A 15507-nucleotide genomic window follows, 5' to 3' on the forward strand; every position below is an offset into this window, starting at 1 on the left:
CCTCTCATTTATGTACTTTCTTTTTTTTTTTTTTTAAAGTTTATTTATTTTTGACAGAGAGACACAGCATGAGCGGGGGAGGGGCAGAGAGCGGGAGACACAGAATCTGAAGCAGGCTCCAGGCTCTGAGCTGTCAGCACAGATCCTGATGCGGGGCTTGAACTCACGGACCACGAGATCATGACCTGAGCCAAAGTCGGACGCTTAACCGACCGAGCCACCCAGGCGCCCCTCATTTATGTACTTTCTATGTTTTGCTTTCATACATTACCTCATTTACACAACCATAGGAGGTACATACTAATGTTATTCTTATTTTACAGATAAAGCTTCTAGCTTTAAAGAAGTAAACTAACTTGCTCAAAGCTATATCAGTAAAGAGCAAGTACGTATTGATCCCAGAGAAGTTAACACCAGAATGTGAAGGATCCTAATATGTACACATATAACTCTATTCTATGTCAGAACGGGGGCACAGAGAGAGGGAGACACAGAATTTGAAGGAGGCTCCAGGCTCTGAGCTGTCAGCACAGAGCCCTACGTGCAGCTCAAACCAATGAACCGTGAGATTGTGACCAGAGCCAAAGCCGGATGCTTAACCAACTGAGCCACCCAGACACCCCAAGGAGCTTTCACTTTAGACAAACTTACAAGAACAAATCCATGGGCACAAAGCTCTTCTGTAACAAAGTTGGCTCTAGCTAGGCGGATCAGATAATTTATTATTTACATCAGAACTCTTTTTAGAGTAAGAAGTAAGTTCCAATAATAACCACGAGGACAGTAGCTGTAAATGGGGATGTATGGCCAGTTTAGCAATAGCTCAAATTCTATTTCATACATTACACAAAACAGTATGGCTATTTCTCATGTTACATAATGTATAAAAACACCCAAATGGTTAACATTTATTGAATGTTTCCATTTTATTTTATTTTGTCATCTCTATTTTTTGTTTTCAATTTTAATTCCAGTATAGTTAACATATGGTGTTATATTAACTTCAAGTGTACACTACAGTGATTCAAGAATTCTACACATTATTCAGTGCTCATCATGATAAGTGTACTCATTAATCCCCTTCATAAATCCACCTCTCCTCTGGTAACCATCAGTTTGCTCTCTTGGTATTTCTCTTGTTTTTTCCCTTTGCTCCTTTTTTTTTTTTTTTTTTTTTTAATTTTTTAAATGTTCTATATATTTTTGAGAAGAAAGCACAAGTGGGGAAGGGACAGAAAGAGAAAGGGGAATAGAAGATCTGAAGCAGGATCTGTGCTGACAGCAGCAAACCCAATGAGGGGCTCGAACTCACAAACTGCAAGATCATGACCTGAGCTGATGTCAGATGCTCAACCAACTGAGCCACCCAGGTGCCGCCTATATTTTGTTTCTTAAATTCCACACATGAGTGAAATCATATGGTATCTGTCTTTCTCTGACTTATTTCACTTAGCATAATACTCTCTAGCTCTATCCAGGTTGCAAATGGCAAGGTTTCCTTGTTTTTTTTTTTTTACAGCTGAATAATATCATCGCTTGTGTGTGTGTGTGTGTGTATCATATCTTCCTTATCCATTCATTTATCAATGGACACTTGGGCTGCTTCCATATCTTGACTATGGTAAATAATGCTGCAATAAACATAAGGGTTCATGTATCCCTTTTTAGGGTAAATACCCAGTATAGTGCAATTACTGGATCACAGGGCAGTTCTATTTTTAACCTTTTAAGGAGCTTCCATACTATTTTTCACAGTGGCTATACCAGTTTGTATTCCCACCAATAGTGCATTAGGGTTCCTTTTTTCTCAACATCCTCACCAACATTTGTTTCTTGTTTTTGAGTTTAGCTACTCTGACAGCTGTGAGGTGATATCGCATTATAGTTTTGACTTGCATTTCCCTGATGATGGGTGATGCTAAGCATCTTTTCATGTGTCTGTTGGCCATCTGGATGTCTTCTTTGAAAAAAATGTCTGTTTACGTATTCAGCCCATTTTTTAATTGGGTTCTTTGTTTTTTGGGTGTTGAGTTGTATCTCTCATATGAGAAAGAAACCAACATCAGTCATTTGCACTAGTCATCCAGTTACTTTAACATGAATGGGTATTGACTAAACCTGGCACCATCAGAGTAATGGAAAGAGCACACCCGGGCTCTGAAATCCAACAGACTCGAGTTTGAATAAAGGTTCTACCTATTAGCTATTAATGCTGGGCAGAGTAATATCTCTGAGCTTCTGTTTTCTCAGCAGTAAAGGGGAGATGCTTACAATCTCCTCAGTGGTATCTACAGGATTCATACTCAAACCAAAACCATGTAGTTTCTTATATCCTACAAAAGAATAATAAGTGCTTAGAGTTAGGTATGAATCAATGTAAGGAGCTGTACAATTAACTATGATGAATAGCAAACAGGTCTTAAAACAAATTTCAACTTTACGGCAACATTAGACTAAGAAGGTATGGATGGAGAACAGATTACCTATTGATATGATAATGAAATAATGATTATGAATTCAAAATATTCTTCAACCATGTATTTACAAAGCAACTGTACTTAGTAGGTGTCCTCCTGTTTCATTTTCCTATTTTAAGTAAAGTCCACGTAGGGATTCCAAACATTATATTTGTAGATCATTCGCTTGTCACAAAAACCGTTAGGTGTTATATGACTAGTTGTGATGCACAAGTGCCATCTAGTGCTGAGATGATGGCTGACTCTGAGTTTTCAACTTAAAATCATGGGAACAAAATGTGGAGAAATAAGGACATGATAAGCCTTCTTCTATTTGCTCAAGAAAGCAGCAATTTTTTAAACAATTTGAAATATAAAACAGGCACATTTATGTAAGAAGAGAGCCAATGGCTTTAAGAAGCCTCCACTCATGTTAGGGGTCTAAGATATTTCACAGGTATGGTAAAACAACAGGTATAAAATGATAGAAAGAAAAGTACAAGATGCCTAAGGATGTACACATAAAGTGAAATGCATGATTAAAAAAAAATAATAACTGAATTCAAAGGAGTGAGGTTAGAGGCACTGGGTGTTATATGTAGGGGATGAATCACTGGATTCTACTCCTGAAATCATTATTGTACTATATGCTAACTAACTTGAATATAAATCAAAAAATAAACAAGTACATTAAAAAAAAAAAAAGGAAGCAGAGTCAATGCTTAAAGAATTAAACCTTTGTGTATCTAATGATTCTGAATACTAATTCCAATGAACGAAAGGGGTTTTTCCCAAACCACCAAAGAAATTCTCAGATACCAACCAGCTGGGTGTCCTACAATTCAATTCAACTCTGACACTATCTACCTGGACACAATATCAGATCCTGCAGGTTAAGGGCTCAGGTCTATAAGACTGTCCCTCCTTCCACAACTTCAGATGCCAGTCACAAGTCCAGGATGTCACTTGTGCTTCTGACCAACGGCTACAGATTGGAGGTTCCAATGACTCCCTCCTTGGGTTCAATCAATTTGCTGGAGTGGCTCACAAAACTGAAACATTTTCCTTACTGTATTACCAGTTTATTATAAAAGGACATAACCCAGGAACTGCCAGATAGAAGAGAACCAGAGGGCAAGATATGCAGAAAGCGTGCAAAGCTTCCATAACCTCTCTAGGCAAGTCACTCTCCTTGAACCTCTATGTGTTCACCAACCTGGAAGTTCTCCAACCCTGGCCTTTTGGGTTTTTATGGAGGCTTCATTAGACAGGTATGATTGATTACATCTTTGGTCAATGGCAAATGATCTGACCCCAGCTCCTCTCCTTTCTACACTCCCTTCTTTGGAGGTCAGGGGGATGGGACTGAAAGTTCCAACCCTCTAACCAAAAAGTAGGTTCTCCTAGCAACCAGCCCCCATCCTGTAGTAGGGTTAAAAAGTACCCTGAACAGGGGCGTCTGGGTGGCTCAGTCGGTTAAGCGTCCGACTTCGGCTCAGGTCATGTGCTCACAGTTTGTGAGTTCGAGCCCCGCGTCAGGCTCTGTGTTGACAGCTCAGAGCCTGGAGCCTGCTTTGGATTCTGTGTCTCCTTCTCTCTCTGCCCCTCCCCAACTTGTGCCCTGTCCCTTTGTCTCTCAAAAAAATAAGTAAATGTAAAAGTAACCTCAACATAATGAGAGAGAGAAACAGAAACATTTTTATTTTTCTTCCCTTAGGAAATTCGGAAAGTTTTGGGAGCTGTGAGTGAGGAACTGTGGACAAAGACCAAGTATATATGACAGAAATACACATTTGGTCATTCATTTTTTATAATTGTATTCTTTTTTTTTTTTTTTTTTAATGTTTACTTATTTTTGAGAGAGACCGAGTACGAGTGAGGAAGGGGCAGGAGAAGAGGAGGAGACACAGAATCTGTAGCAGGGTCCAGGTGCTGAGCTGTCAGCAGAGCCTGATGCGGGGCTTGAACTCACAAGCCATGAGATCATACCTGAGCTGAAGTCAGACACTTAACCGACCAAGCCACATAGGTGCCCCTGTTTGGTCATTCAGATGACCAAATGTATATTCCTTATAAATCATCACACTGCAATATAAAAAAAAAAAAAAAAAAAAAAAAAAAAAAAAGACTTTCCATGTTTTCAAGTGGCATAAATGTAGAGATATTAAGAGTAAAAAAAATATATATATATATAAAGAATTGACTTTTGGGGCGCCTGGGTGGCTCAGTCGGTTAAGCGGCCGACTTTGGCTCAGGTCATGATCTCTCGGTCCATGAGTTCAAGCCCCGCGTCGGGCTCTGTGCTGACATCTCAGAGCCTGGAGCCTGTTTCAGATTCTGTGTCTCCAACTCTCTGACCCTCCCCTGTTCATGCTCTGTCTCTCCCTGTCTCAAAAATAAATAAAACGTTAAAAAAAAAAAAAGAAAAAAAAAAGAATTGACTTTTGCCTTCATGGAATAAAAGTGAGGTAGAGAAAAAATTCAAGACAACAGTACTTAAATCATTTTTTAAATACTTACTAGCTTAAGTGAGCCAAAGGTAAGTCTATAATGGTGGTTAAAGAAACACCTCATCCCCTTCAGGGATAGGCTTAGAGATTCAGGACAGGCTTAGGAATTTGAGGGCAGAAAGGACTTATCCTTCCCACTTCTCAAAGAGATTTTTAAGAGAGGGCAGCCTCACACAGCTTAGCCACCCTGGAAAGCTACAGATGATTAAAAATGCAAGGGGAGAGGGCCTAGATGGCTTAATTGGTTAAGCATCCCACTCTTCATTTTGGCTCAGGTCATGATCTTGCAGTTTGTGGGATCAAGCCCTGTGTCAGGCTCCAAGGTGACATCACGGAGCTTGCTTGGGATTCTCTCTCTCCCAACAGAATACAGAAATGATAACAACAACAACAACAACAACAAAAACTGCAAAACAAAACAAAAAAAAACTCTTGCCAAAAGAAAAGTGAAGAAACTGAAATTAGAGTCTCTTGGACTATAGGGAGGAGGCTGTTTTAGGGCAAAATGTTGGAACCTGTATCTCAGGCTGTGGGATAGTAGACAGCTCAAATACAGGGAGCTAAACAGAGATCAGCTGAGTTTTGGAGAATCGATGAAGGCCAAAGGGGAAGGCCTAGTCAGTAAGCAAGGGAGAAATGGGTAAGTTCTCCTTTCAAAGGTGTGAAGGTAAGGATCATACCAAGAAAACAATGAACTTCATTTGTTTACTCCTTAAATCAGCAGTTTTTGAACGTCTACTATATTCAGCTACCATTTAGCTTATCAGAGATATAGCAATAAATAAGACAAAGACTATGCTCTACATGGAATGTGTTTTCAATTAATGGAGGGGAAAGATAATCAATAGGCAAAAAGATGAATAAGAAGAATATCAGATTGCAAAAAAATGCTATGTAGAAAACAAAAAAGGAGGATGATAGGACAAAGAGACTGGTGGAAGCTTTGGGACAGATAGTATGGGAAGGTTATCTGAGGAGGTTACTAACTTGATATTTGAATGATACAAGGAACCAACCAAAGAAGAAGAAACAAGTAATCTGAAGGCCCTAAGGGGAAAAAAAACCCTCATTCCCTATTCAATAATATTTCAACCTCAGCTATAGATTAGGTGCTACCTTAGACACTCAAGATATAGAAGTGAACAAAATAAACCATAATCTTTGTTTCTACTGCTTATATTCTTGTGGAGAGAGACAAAGTAAAAACATGTAATATTTGGTAAATAACCAGTGTGCTAAAAAGTAAAGGAACAAAATCTTGTGTGTGTGTACACACATGTATGCACTACCCCCACCCAATTTTAAACAGTCGTCCTGTAAAGCCGCACTGAGAAAGGAGACATTTTAGTGATGACCTAGAGAAATACTTGGAGTGTTTGGTGTGGGCGGTGCATAGTGGGAGAAGGGAAGAGAGATACAAGATAAGACTGGAGAGACAGGCAGAATCTACATCCTGAATGGCTTTCTGCATCACAAAAAGGAGTTTGGATTTCAGTCTAAGTGCAGTAAGAAGCAACAGGAGAAATTTAAGAAGGAAAGATGTGATACGATTTTACATTAAAAAAATAATTCTAGCTCTTATGTGAAAAATGGATTTTAGGGAAGCTAGAACATATACAGAGACCAGATAGAAGGCTAATAGCAGCCCAAGTAAGAAAGAATAGCTGTGAGGACAAGGCTGAAGGCAGTGCAGAAAAACGGGCAGATCCAGGATATGTTTTATAGGTAGGGTCAAAAGAGCTTGCTGATGGCACGCATGTATGCAGGAGGGGCAGAGAGGAAGAGATGAATCAAGGATAATGTCTAGGTTAGGCAACAGTTTAATGAAGGAAAACAAAGAACAGAGCAAGCAGATTTTTTTTTTTAATAACACAGAGTTGTGTTTTAGTCATACAAAGTTTAAGATGTCTATTAGATATCCAAGGGGAGATATCAAGAAAGAAAATAGAAACATGAGTCAAGGAGAAGTCAGGCAGGCAAATCATCAGCATTTAGTTGATTATTTCTGGTCAATCAACTGGATGAGAGATTACCAAAAAATACTATGGGGCACTGGAACTGAGCTCTGAAGAACTTCTATATCTAGAAAACAGAGGAGAAAGAAGAAGCAAAAACTGGAAAGAACAGTCAATAATACAGCAAGCAAACCAGAAGAGTATCTCAAGAAGCCAAGGGAAGATTTCCAAAATGAAAGCAAATGCAAAAACAGCAAAAGCATTAATCCAATGGCTCTCAAAATGGATCAAAAGCATCAGCATGACCTGGATATTTGTGGAAAATATAAATCCCCAGGTTCCAACCCAAAAGTACTGAGTCTGAGGGTAGGGCCCAGCAATCTGTGTTTTAAGAAACTCTGAAGGTGATTCTGGTTTGAGAACAATATTAGGTTATATTAAAAACATAACTAACGGTGAAACAAGGGACTTCGGTGGAAACCATCACATAGAACACTGAGCCCTCAACTGCTGTGGATATTATTTTTTCTTTTTTATTTTTTTTTAAATGTTTACTTCTGAGAGAGACAGAGTGCGAGTGGGGGAGGTGCAGAGAGAGAGAGAGAGAGAGGGAGACACAGAATCTGAAGCAGGCTCCAGGCTCTGAGCTGTCAGTACAGGGTTCAAACCCATGAACCGCGAGATCATGACCTTAGCTGAAGTCAGATGCTAGTCATTACCTGAGCCGAAGTCCAACGCTCAACTAACTGAGCCACCCAGGCACCTCTGCTGTGGATATTACTTATCAAAGTTTTCCAGAGCACTAAATGCCATCTTGGGCATGAAGAAAGAAAAAGGGGGATTCTTGTGAACAACCCAATGTTTTTCTTGAAACACAGATTGACAGAAACGAGTGGCATAGAGGGCAAATTGAGACACTGGCATCTGAGGTATGAAAATCCTCATATTCAAACTAAAAACAAGGAAAGGAAGTTACTTTTTACTTACTATCTTCTAATTCAAGTTCACAAATCAAATATGCTTTTTGGATTGCATTCATATCTGAATAACCTAAGTTTCTTTGACACATTGGGTCATTAACAATTATTTTGAATTTACTGCTTTCCCCAAAGACCAATTTCCACCAAGAGTGTAAAAAAGGGCACACATCTAAATTATAAGTATCTCCCCATCACTTGCATCCATACAAAACGGTGAACCTAGAAATAAATATTAGATATTTTTCACAGTCCCTCATCTGTAAAAATAGAAGAACAGAGGAATGCAAAGAGGACTTTGGTTTTAAAAGGGAAGTCAACCTAGAATTATTTCCTTCTAAATTTATGAATGCTTTCTAAATTATTCTTAGATTAATTCTCTTATGATGTGCATCTTTCCCCCTGTGGTGTAGTGATTTTGGGTCCACGACTTTAATCTCAAATTTTAAAGCAGATTTAAATGTATTTTTTAAATAAAAATAGAAGAATATGAGATAGTATGTAAAATATTTCCATATAATTAGTATTAAAAAGCACAAGTATCAAAATCAGAATTCATTTTGTGTGTTTAAAGAAAGCAACTCCTGGGGCGCCTGGGTGGCGCAGTCGGTTAAGCGTCCGACTTCAGCCAGGTCACGATCTCGCGGTCCGTGAGTTCGAGCCCCGCGTCAGGCTCTGGGCTGATGGCTCGGAGCCTGGAGCCTGTTTCCGATTCTGTGTCTCCCTCTCTCTCTGCCCCTCCCCCGTTCATGCTCTGTTTCTCTCTGTCCCAAAAATAAATAAAAAACGTTGAAAAAAAAAATTTAAAGAAAGCAACTCCTTTAAAAACTAATTTCTTGATGATGAGTGATGTTGAGCATTTTTTCATGGGTCAGTGAGGACTTTAAGATACAAAACAGATGAACATAAGGGAAGGGAAGCAAAAATAATATAAAAACAGGGAGAGGAACAAAACATAAGACACTCTTAAATATAGAGAACAGAGGGTTACTGGAGAGGTTTTGGGAGGGGAGGTGGGCTAAATGGGTAAGGGGCATTAAGGAATCTAGTCCTGAAATCATTGTTGCACTATATAACTAACTTGAATGTAAATTTAAAAAAATAAATTAAATTTAAAAAAAAGCTAATTTCTTCAGGATGGAAGACTATTCTTTCATCCAAGTCATGTTATTAAAAACAAACACAAACCCACCTGAACTGCACTAAACGGGAAAGGATGACCTTGTGTTCTTAATTTACTATGAAATAATTCTTCTTAATTGTCCCCAATTCATGTTATTTTTAGTTCAGTGACTATAGTTGTCACTTTGGTTTGGCCCTGCTCTTTGGACTATGTGAATGGATCCTGGCTATGTTGCCACTGCTCTGGCTAGAAATTTGGAACATGACAGAACAAGCATAGATCATATATTTATTTGTTAGAACTTAGAGCCTCCAACTATTTCAGAACTTAGAACTTCAATCTCTATTAATACACTGTGGCAGAGGAGAACTGCCATCTGCTGACAAGACAGACTTGGTAACATGAAAGTAAAGCTTTTATTATTCAAACTTACTTTTGAATTTTTGTGCAATCCTTTAAAACCTGCCATAGACACCTGACCCAGTTAGTAGGCCTTTCTTTCAAATACATGCCATGTCATCTTCTAAGCTACACAGGCACAATTTAAGAGTTATCGTGTGACTCTTTACTGTGGGAACAATTCCAGATTTCTAATGAAATCAATGATCATTAAGTTTCACATGAAGAGTTTATTAATAATTTTGGATATCCCACAATTAAATACTGAGTATAACAAATCTACAGACTCAGTTTAAGAAGACCACTATAAATAAGGTTTTTCTCCAATATCAGTTGCCCATCTACCTCTAAAAACTACAAAATATCATGGCCAAAGTTCTTTCTAGATTTCCCTTTAAAACAAAACCTTTGGGTCTCTATAATGAAGCTTAAGAACATATAAACAATGCAGTGATTATATGTGCCTTGCTTAGATTACATTTGAGGTCAACACTGTGGGTCTCCCTTTTAAAAAGCAGCCATGCCAAAAATAGGGTCTTTGTAACATTTTAGTAGAAGCCCACCAATACATGGTTTACTTACAGCACCTGCCCCTTTACAGCATTTTTTTTTACCCCAAATGAACATATTTGCTAGGTATAATAGTAATGGAATCAACATTTGGAAAGAGAATCAGATTTCATTTCTAGTGTAAATGCTGCCTTAGCCAAATCACAAACTTACTGCAACCTCTGGTTTTATCACATGCAATGTAAAAGAACTAGATGAGCACTAAATCCTCACAATTATGCTGTGATAACTTCATTTACTCATTCAACAAATATTTATTGAAAAACATGGTGCTAGACATTGGGGTTGCAAGTGTGAATAAGGCACCTTACATTGTGCTGCAGGACACACAATTTTGCTTACTGGTAAGTGCCACAAAGGATAATAGAAGTGACAAAATCTAGGTTGCTCAGGGAAACTTTCCCTGTGGAATAAACATTTGAGGTGAGACTTGAATGGTGAGAGGTGCCAGCCATGTGAAGTTCTTGAGGGAAAAGCATGCTGGGCAGGGGAGGGAACAACTGCAAAGACAATTCACCTTTGTGCCTTTCCCAATCTATGATGCTTACTTTATTCCAAATCTATTTTCAAATTATTTTCCATTCAACAAAATGTTCTGTGATTAACCCTACTTTCAAATTATAGCTTCAGTGCTCAGTTTACATTATAGTCATAGTTCTAAATTAGTGGTTCTGAAAATGTTAATTATTAACTGTTCTGTGTTTATTCTAGTCTCCTAATAATAAAAAATTTCAAGGAGAGAATCCTAGAATTCTTCTGTTCATCTTCCACAGTACCTTAGCAATATTGTGCACAGAAGAGAATGTTCATTACATGCGTAGCACCAACTACTGCAAAGGAAATCAGTATTTTGTTTCTCCATTTTCAGAATAAGGTTTGGTCAGAGTGCTTCAGAAAGAAACAAAGCAACACTGTAAACCTAGTAGAATGAGTAAGTGACTCACGAGTAAGAAATCTCAAATTCAATTCTCAGCTCTACCATTTACTTACACAAGAGGTTTCTAGTAAATCAATCTCTATGACCAATGTCAATATCTGTAAAATGGGGATATTTGTCCTGTCTAACCAGGATTAGTTGGTTACCAACTACCTTCCACAAGAGATCATATGATGCTTATTGTGGAAACAGAGCATTAATACTGGAATAAATGTGTTTTCATTTCAGAGCTGGAAGAGACTTTAAATAATCATGTTCAGGCCTTCACTTCACATGAGAAATCAGACCCAGAAAAATGAAATTACCTGATCCAAGTTACTTAAATATATTATGGCACAATGGGTATGGCATCCAAATTTTTTAAATACCCAGCCCAGTACACTTTTTACCACACCACACTGCCTTTACCACTTCTTGCAACCTAGTCCTCAATGTACATACTTCACAATTTATTCTAACGTTCTCTACACTCAGCCCCAGAATGGTAAAAACTAGGTGATTTTTTTTTTTAAGTACCTACCTAGGTTTCTGAGGCCAAGGTCTCACATAATTTGCTATCAGAACTGAATTTAGGAAGTGCTACACTAATTAGGAAGGTATGGATTAGAATCAGCTGATACCTTAAAGATATATATCTACTAAATGACTACATATTTGGCCTGTGGTTGGAGTAGTTTTCATACATAGTTTCTAACTGAATCAGTATAATGCTGTTTCAGTTACACTGTTATTTGGGAAATACAGAACATGATTCTATTTATAGGCAACATATTTGTGCTATGTAAAATACTGAAAGCAATATAAAAATACTTTTTGTTTCTAGCCATCTTTCTTCTCTTATTTATGATTTTAACCAAAAGTAAAATCTAAGTTAAGAAATAGTTATTGAAGGGGCGTCTGGGTGGCTCAGTCGGTTGAGCGTCTGACTTCGGCTCAGGTCATGATCTCACGGTCTGTGAGTTCGAGCCCCGCGTTGGGCTCTGTGCTGACAGCTCAGAGCCTGGAGCCTGCTTCATATTCTGTGTCCCCCTCTCTCTCTGCCCCTCCCCCACTCATGCTCTGTCTCTCTCTGTCTCAGAAATAAATAAACATTAAAAAAAAAAAAAAGAAATGGTTATTGAATGCCTATAGTGCACTCTGGATTATATAACACTGTTTTAATGTGCACAAATACAATGGGAATTATGTAATACTTTCAACGTTAGAAAGGTCTGAATTCAATCTTTAAAGTGAAAATAAACTGGGTACTCAAAAATAAAAACTAAACTAGAGAACCAGCTAATACTAGAAATTTTCATTTGAAAACAAAAATTTACTCCTCAGGAATGTCTTAAATATACTTAAAAAAGGTTGAAACAATATCTAAACTGAAAGAAAAATCTTTAGAAACGTAAAAGTCTAATCAGAAGTTAAGTGGCTTTCCAGGAAGAGCAGTAAAATGATGACTCTCTCCTCAGTAACTTCCATTCTTCCAAGAAGAACGTAAAATGCTTTAGAAAGTAGTGTGAGAAAATGAAGGCTGTAAGAATAAATGATGTAAGTCTGTGGAAGCATTTGTTAGACCATGAAGTACAAGTTATTATTACATAACAATTTGTAGTCTACAAGCAGAGCAGTTTGCCACAGAGTAGACGTAAATGCTTATTTAAAAACTGCAATTCTTTTATACTGACTCACTGAATTTTTATTCTTAAAAAAGAAAGTTAGCCATGAAAGCTGGATCAACTATCCATTTCTGAAAAAGGAATTTATCATAGCCTCAATAGAAAACACACACCCACACATAAATAAATTCCCCTCTCTTTTCAAAATATTGGTCCTTCTTTTAGCATGTGACCTTAAAGCAGGTTACTGTTCTCTGGAATTCAGTTTCCTAGTCATAAGTGTCAGGTACTGTGTTGGGTATTTTGATCATATTGTCTAATAGGATGTTATACAGGTAAAATTAAATAGAAATTATTATCCCTGTTTTATAGTTAAGGAAACTATAAAGCTTAAAGGGGCTAGTTAGGAAGCTCGCTTCACATCACATGGCTAATAAGTGGTATGTACACCTGATATACTGAACCTCCCTCTAACTCCAAAGGCCTTGTTTATGTTATCTTGTAAAATGACGTTGTTCTCAGTGATTACCTTATGCAATAGAAAGACATGATTTAGGAATCCATTATTCTTCCAAAATATGCACAGAAAAAAATGTATTTGTTGAATGGTAATTATCTGGCTACTTTAGCTTGCCACTATTTAAAAATAATTTTGGATTTTTAAAGTAAAGATAATTCACTGAAAGCCTGTAACATGGGTCTTGCCACACATTGTTCTTTGTGGCATATGTTAAGCAAAATATTTAATAAATTTTAAAAATGAGTAAGTGGTAATTGATAGTATTTTCTTTTTAATGTTTATTAATTTATTTTTGAGACAGGGAGAGAATGGGGGAGGGGCAGAGAGAGAGAAAGAGAGAGAGAGGGAGACAGAGAATCCAAAAGGAGGCTCTGCACTCTCAGCACAGAGCCCCAGGCAGGGCTTGAACCCCAGGAATCATGAGATCATGACCTGAGCATAAGTCGACACTTAACCAATTGCTTAAATGACTAATCCACCTAGGTGGCCCATGGTAAGTATTACTTCCAACCAAAGTTTGAACACTTTCTAAAATGTGTGTTTAAAACAGATACAGTTTTTACTTTTCTACATTTTATGATTTTTAGAATCAATCTATTATGTATATTTGAAAAGAAGCAATATATTAAAAGCATATTACTACCTTTCCCTAAAATAACTTACTACAGAATAAAGAATGGATTTGGGTTTCTAACAGCGATTTCTGTTATACTGCGGTCGTCACAGAAATCGTAAGTTTCTCTTCGGAATATGCTGCTTGAGACATCTTTTCACTGTAGTCTACATTACTAATGGTAAGAATTATCCAAATTAGTCCAACTGAAGGCAGAATATTTAATATTACGACTACTGCTCTATCGAATCGGCGAAACTGAGAAGCATTCAGTACTGAGGCGGACACTTCATTAGACATGATGATATATTTGCCAAGTATTTATCGAGCACACACTACCTACCAGACACTGAGCTGGAAGTCGAACATAATACAAACTTTGGCCCTTAAGAACACCAAGTCTTAGTGAACTTAAACTCCAGGACGGTCATGGTGTTTGGTGAATTTACTATTTACATATATAAGAACTGGTGCTCCACAACATCTCACCAGTTCATCTTGGTGTTTGAGATGACCGAATTCCGGTAACAGACCAAACTCAAGAGTGCCGAAATGAGGGAAAAAGAAAGCTTCCCAGAGCATTTGAACGCAGAGTCCCCTCTACACCTGGCCTCGGTGGGGACTCCCGGGTAGACTCCGCAGGGCCCCGAGAATCAGAGAGGCAGGGGAAGCACCTTAAGAGTCGGGACCAGGCAAAGGCGGAGACAGGCGCCTCCGTGCCGGGCCTCACTCACCTCTTCCACTTCGATCTCCTTGTAGTCAATCTCTTCAAAGTTGAGGACTTGGGAGGGGGCTTCGATCATCTCACCGGCCGAAGATGAGGAAGAGGAGGAAGCGGCGGAGGCTGTAGACATGATCCTTCGCGGAGCCCGGGGGGCCCGGGGAGGCTGCCACCCGGACACTCCGGGGGAGACCCGCGCCCACCCGCCTCCGGACCGACCTTCAGCCTGAAGCCACGGCGCTCCGTGGCGGGGACAGGGGCAGTGGCCACAGCCGAATCCCGGCTCCGGCTCCGCAGCGTTTTCCGCCGCCGGGCCCCGCCCACTGAACTTCCGGTTCCGGCCTGAAATCGGAAACAGAAGGAGAGCTGTGAGCTCAAGAAAGGGGAGGGAAGAATTTTGTGATTGAGACCGGGAAAGGAAGGACAGGTTGGGGGTGGGGGAAAGTGAGGCTAGCTTGGAGCTGTAGAACAAATTTCGCGAGATCTTTATTAAGGGACCTCAACATCGGGTGATACCGCGAGAGCTGATATGCTGACGTAATTAAAATGCGCAAACGGAAGTGGCGCGTAGCTTGACGGAGTATCAGTGCGGTTGGTCGTTCAGAGACTTGCGGGAAAGTTAAAAACTAACGTTTCAAGTCTGCTTCGTAAACTGTTGTGACCCTGCTCCCTTTTCTCTCAGAGACCTGCAGACGGGTGGAGTAGAGTTGGACTCAGTTTTTGTGACGAAGCTTACTTTTCACTTTCACCTCTAAGCTAAACTAGAATGATTTCTTTAAGAAGCCGTGGAAAATGTGTTTCCTTCAATGCGGTATATGGAAGGAAGGAGTTGCTACTGTTGATTTGAGCCAGTCCCTGACGCTATGAGAGATTCTAAGGGAAATAATACTGAGCGAGCCAGCGCATGTAACCTGAATAACACTATGTAGACTGAGTGCTCAGGAACAGAAGTTAATATTAGGTAAGGTAGATATTTATAACTTGGCATAATTTGTATTCATCTGAAGTTATGAATTGTGTTAATTGTATGCATCGAGTGCGGAGCACTTAGATCTTTTACATTTATAATGTAATCATTAATAATACCCTTGCAAATTAAATATTTTGGCTGCCATTTTAAGG

General features: G+C 38.8%; 1 protein-coding gene across 10 annotated transcripts in view; it reads right to left on the reverse strand.

The window, feature by feature from the left end:
* Positions 1-14681, reverse strand: part of MAP3K7 (mitogen-activated protein kinase kinase kinase 7) — an 85883-nt gene extending 71202 nt beyond the window's left edge. For 9 of the 10 annotated variants that reach the window (XR_009263127.1, XR_009263128.1, XR_009263122.1 and 6 more), the window contains exon 1: positions 14399-14681. Coding sequence is in view for 2 of the 10 variants with exons in the window: in XM_058734723.1 (XP_058590706.1) it covers positions 14399-14518 (120 nt within the window). In the remaining 8 variants the exon portion in view is untranslated. The remainder of the gene's footprint in view (positions 1-14398) is intronic. The other variant, XM_058734725.1, reaches the window with a different exon arrangement.
* Between the last annotated feature and the right edge of the window lie 826 nt (positions 14682-15507).

This window comes from Neofelis nebulosa, chromosome 6 (assembly GCF_028018385.1).
Source record: "Neofelis nebulosa isolate mNeoNeb1 chromosome 6, mNeoNeb1.pri, whole genome shotgun sequence".
Lineage (NCBI taxonomy): Eukaryota > Metazoa > Chordata > Mammalia > Carnivora > Felidae > Neofelis > Neofelis nebulosa.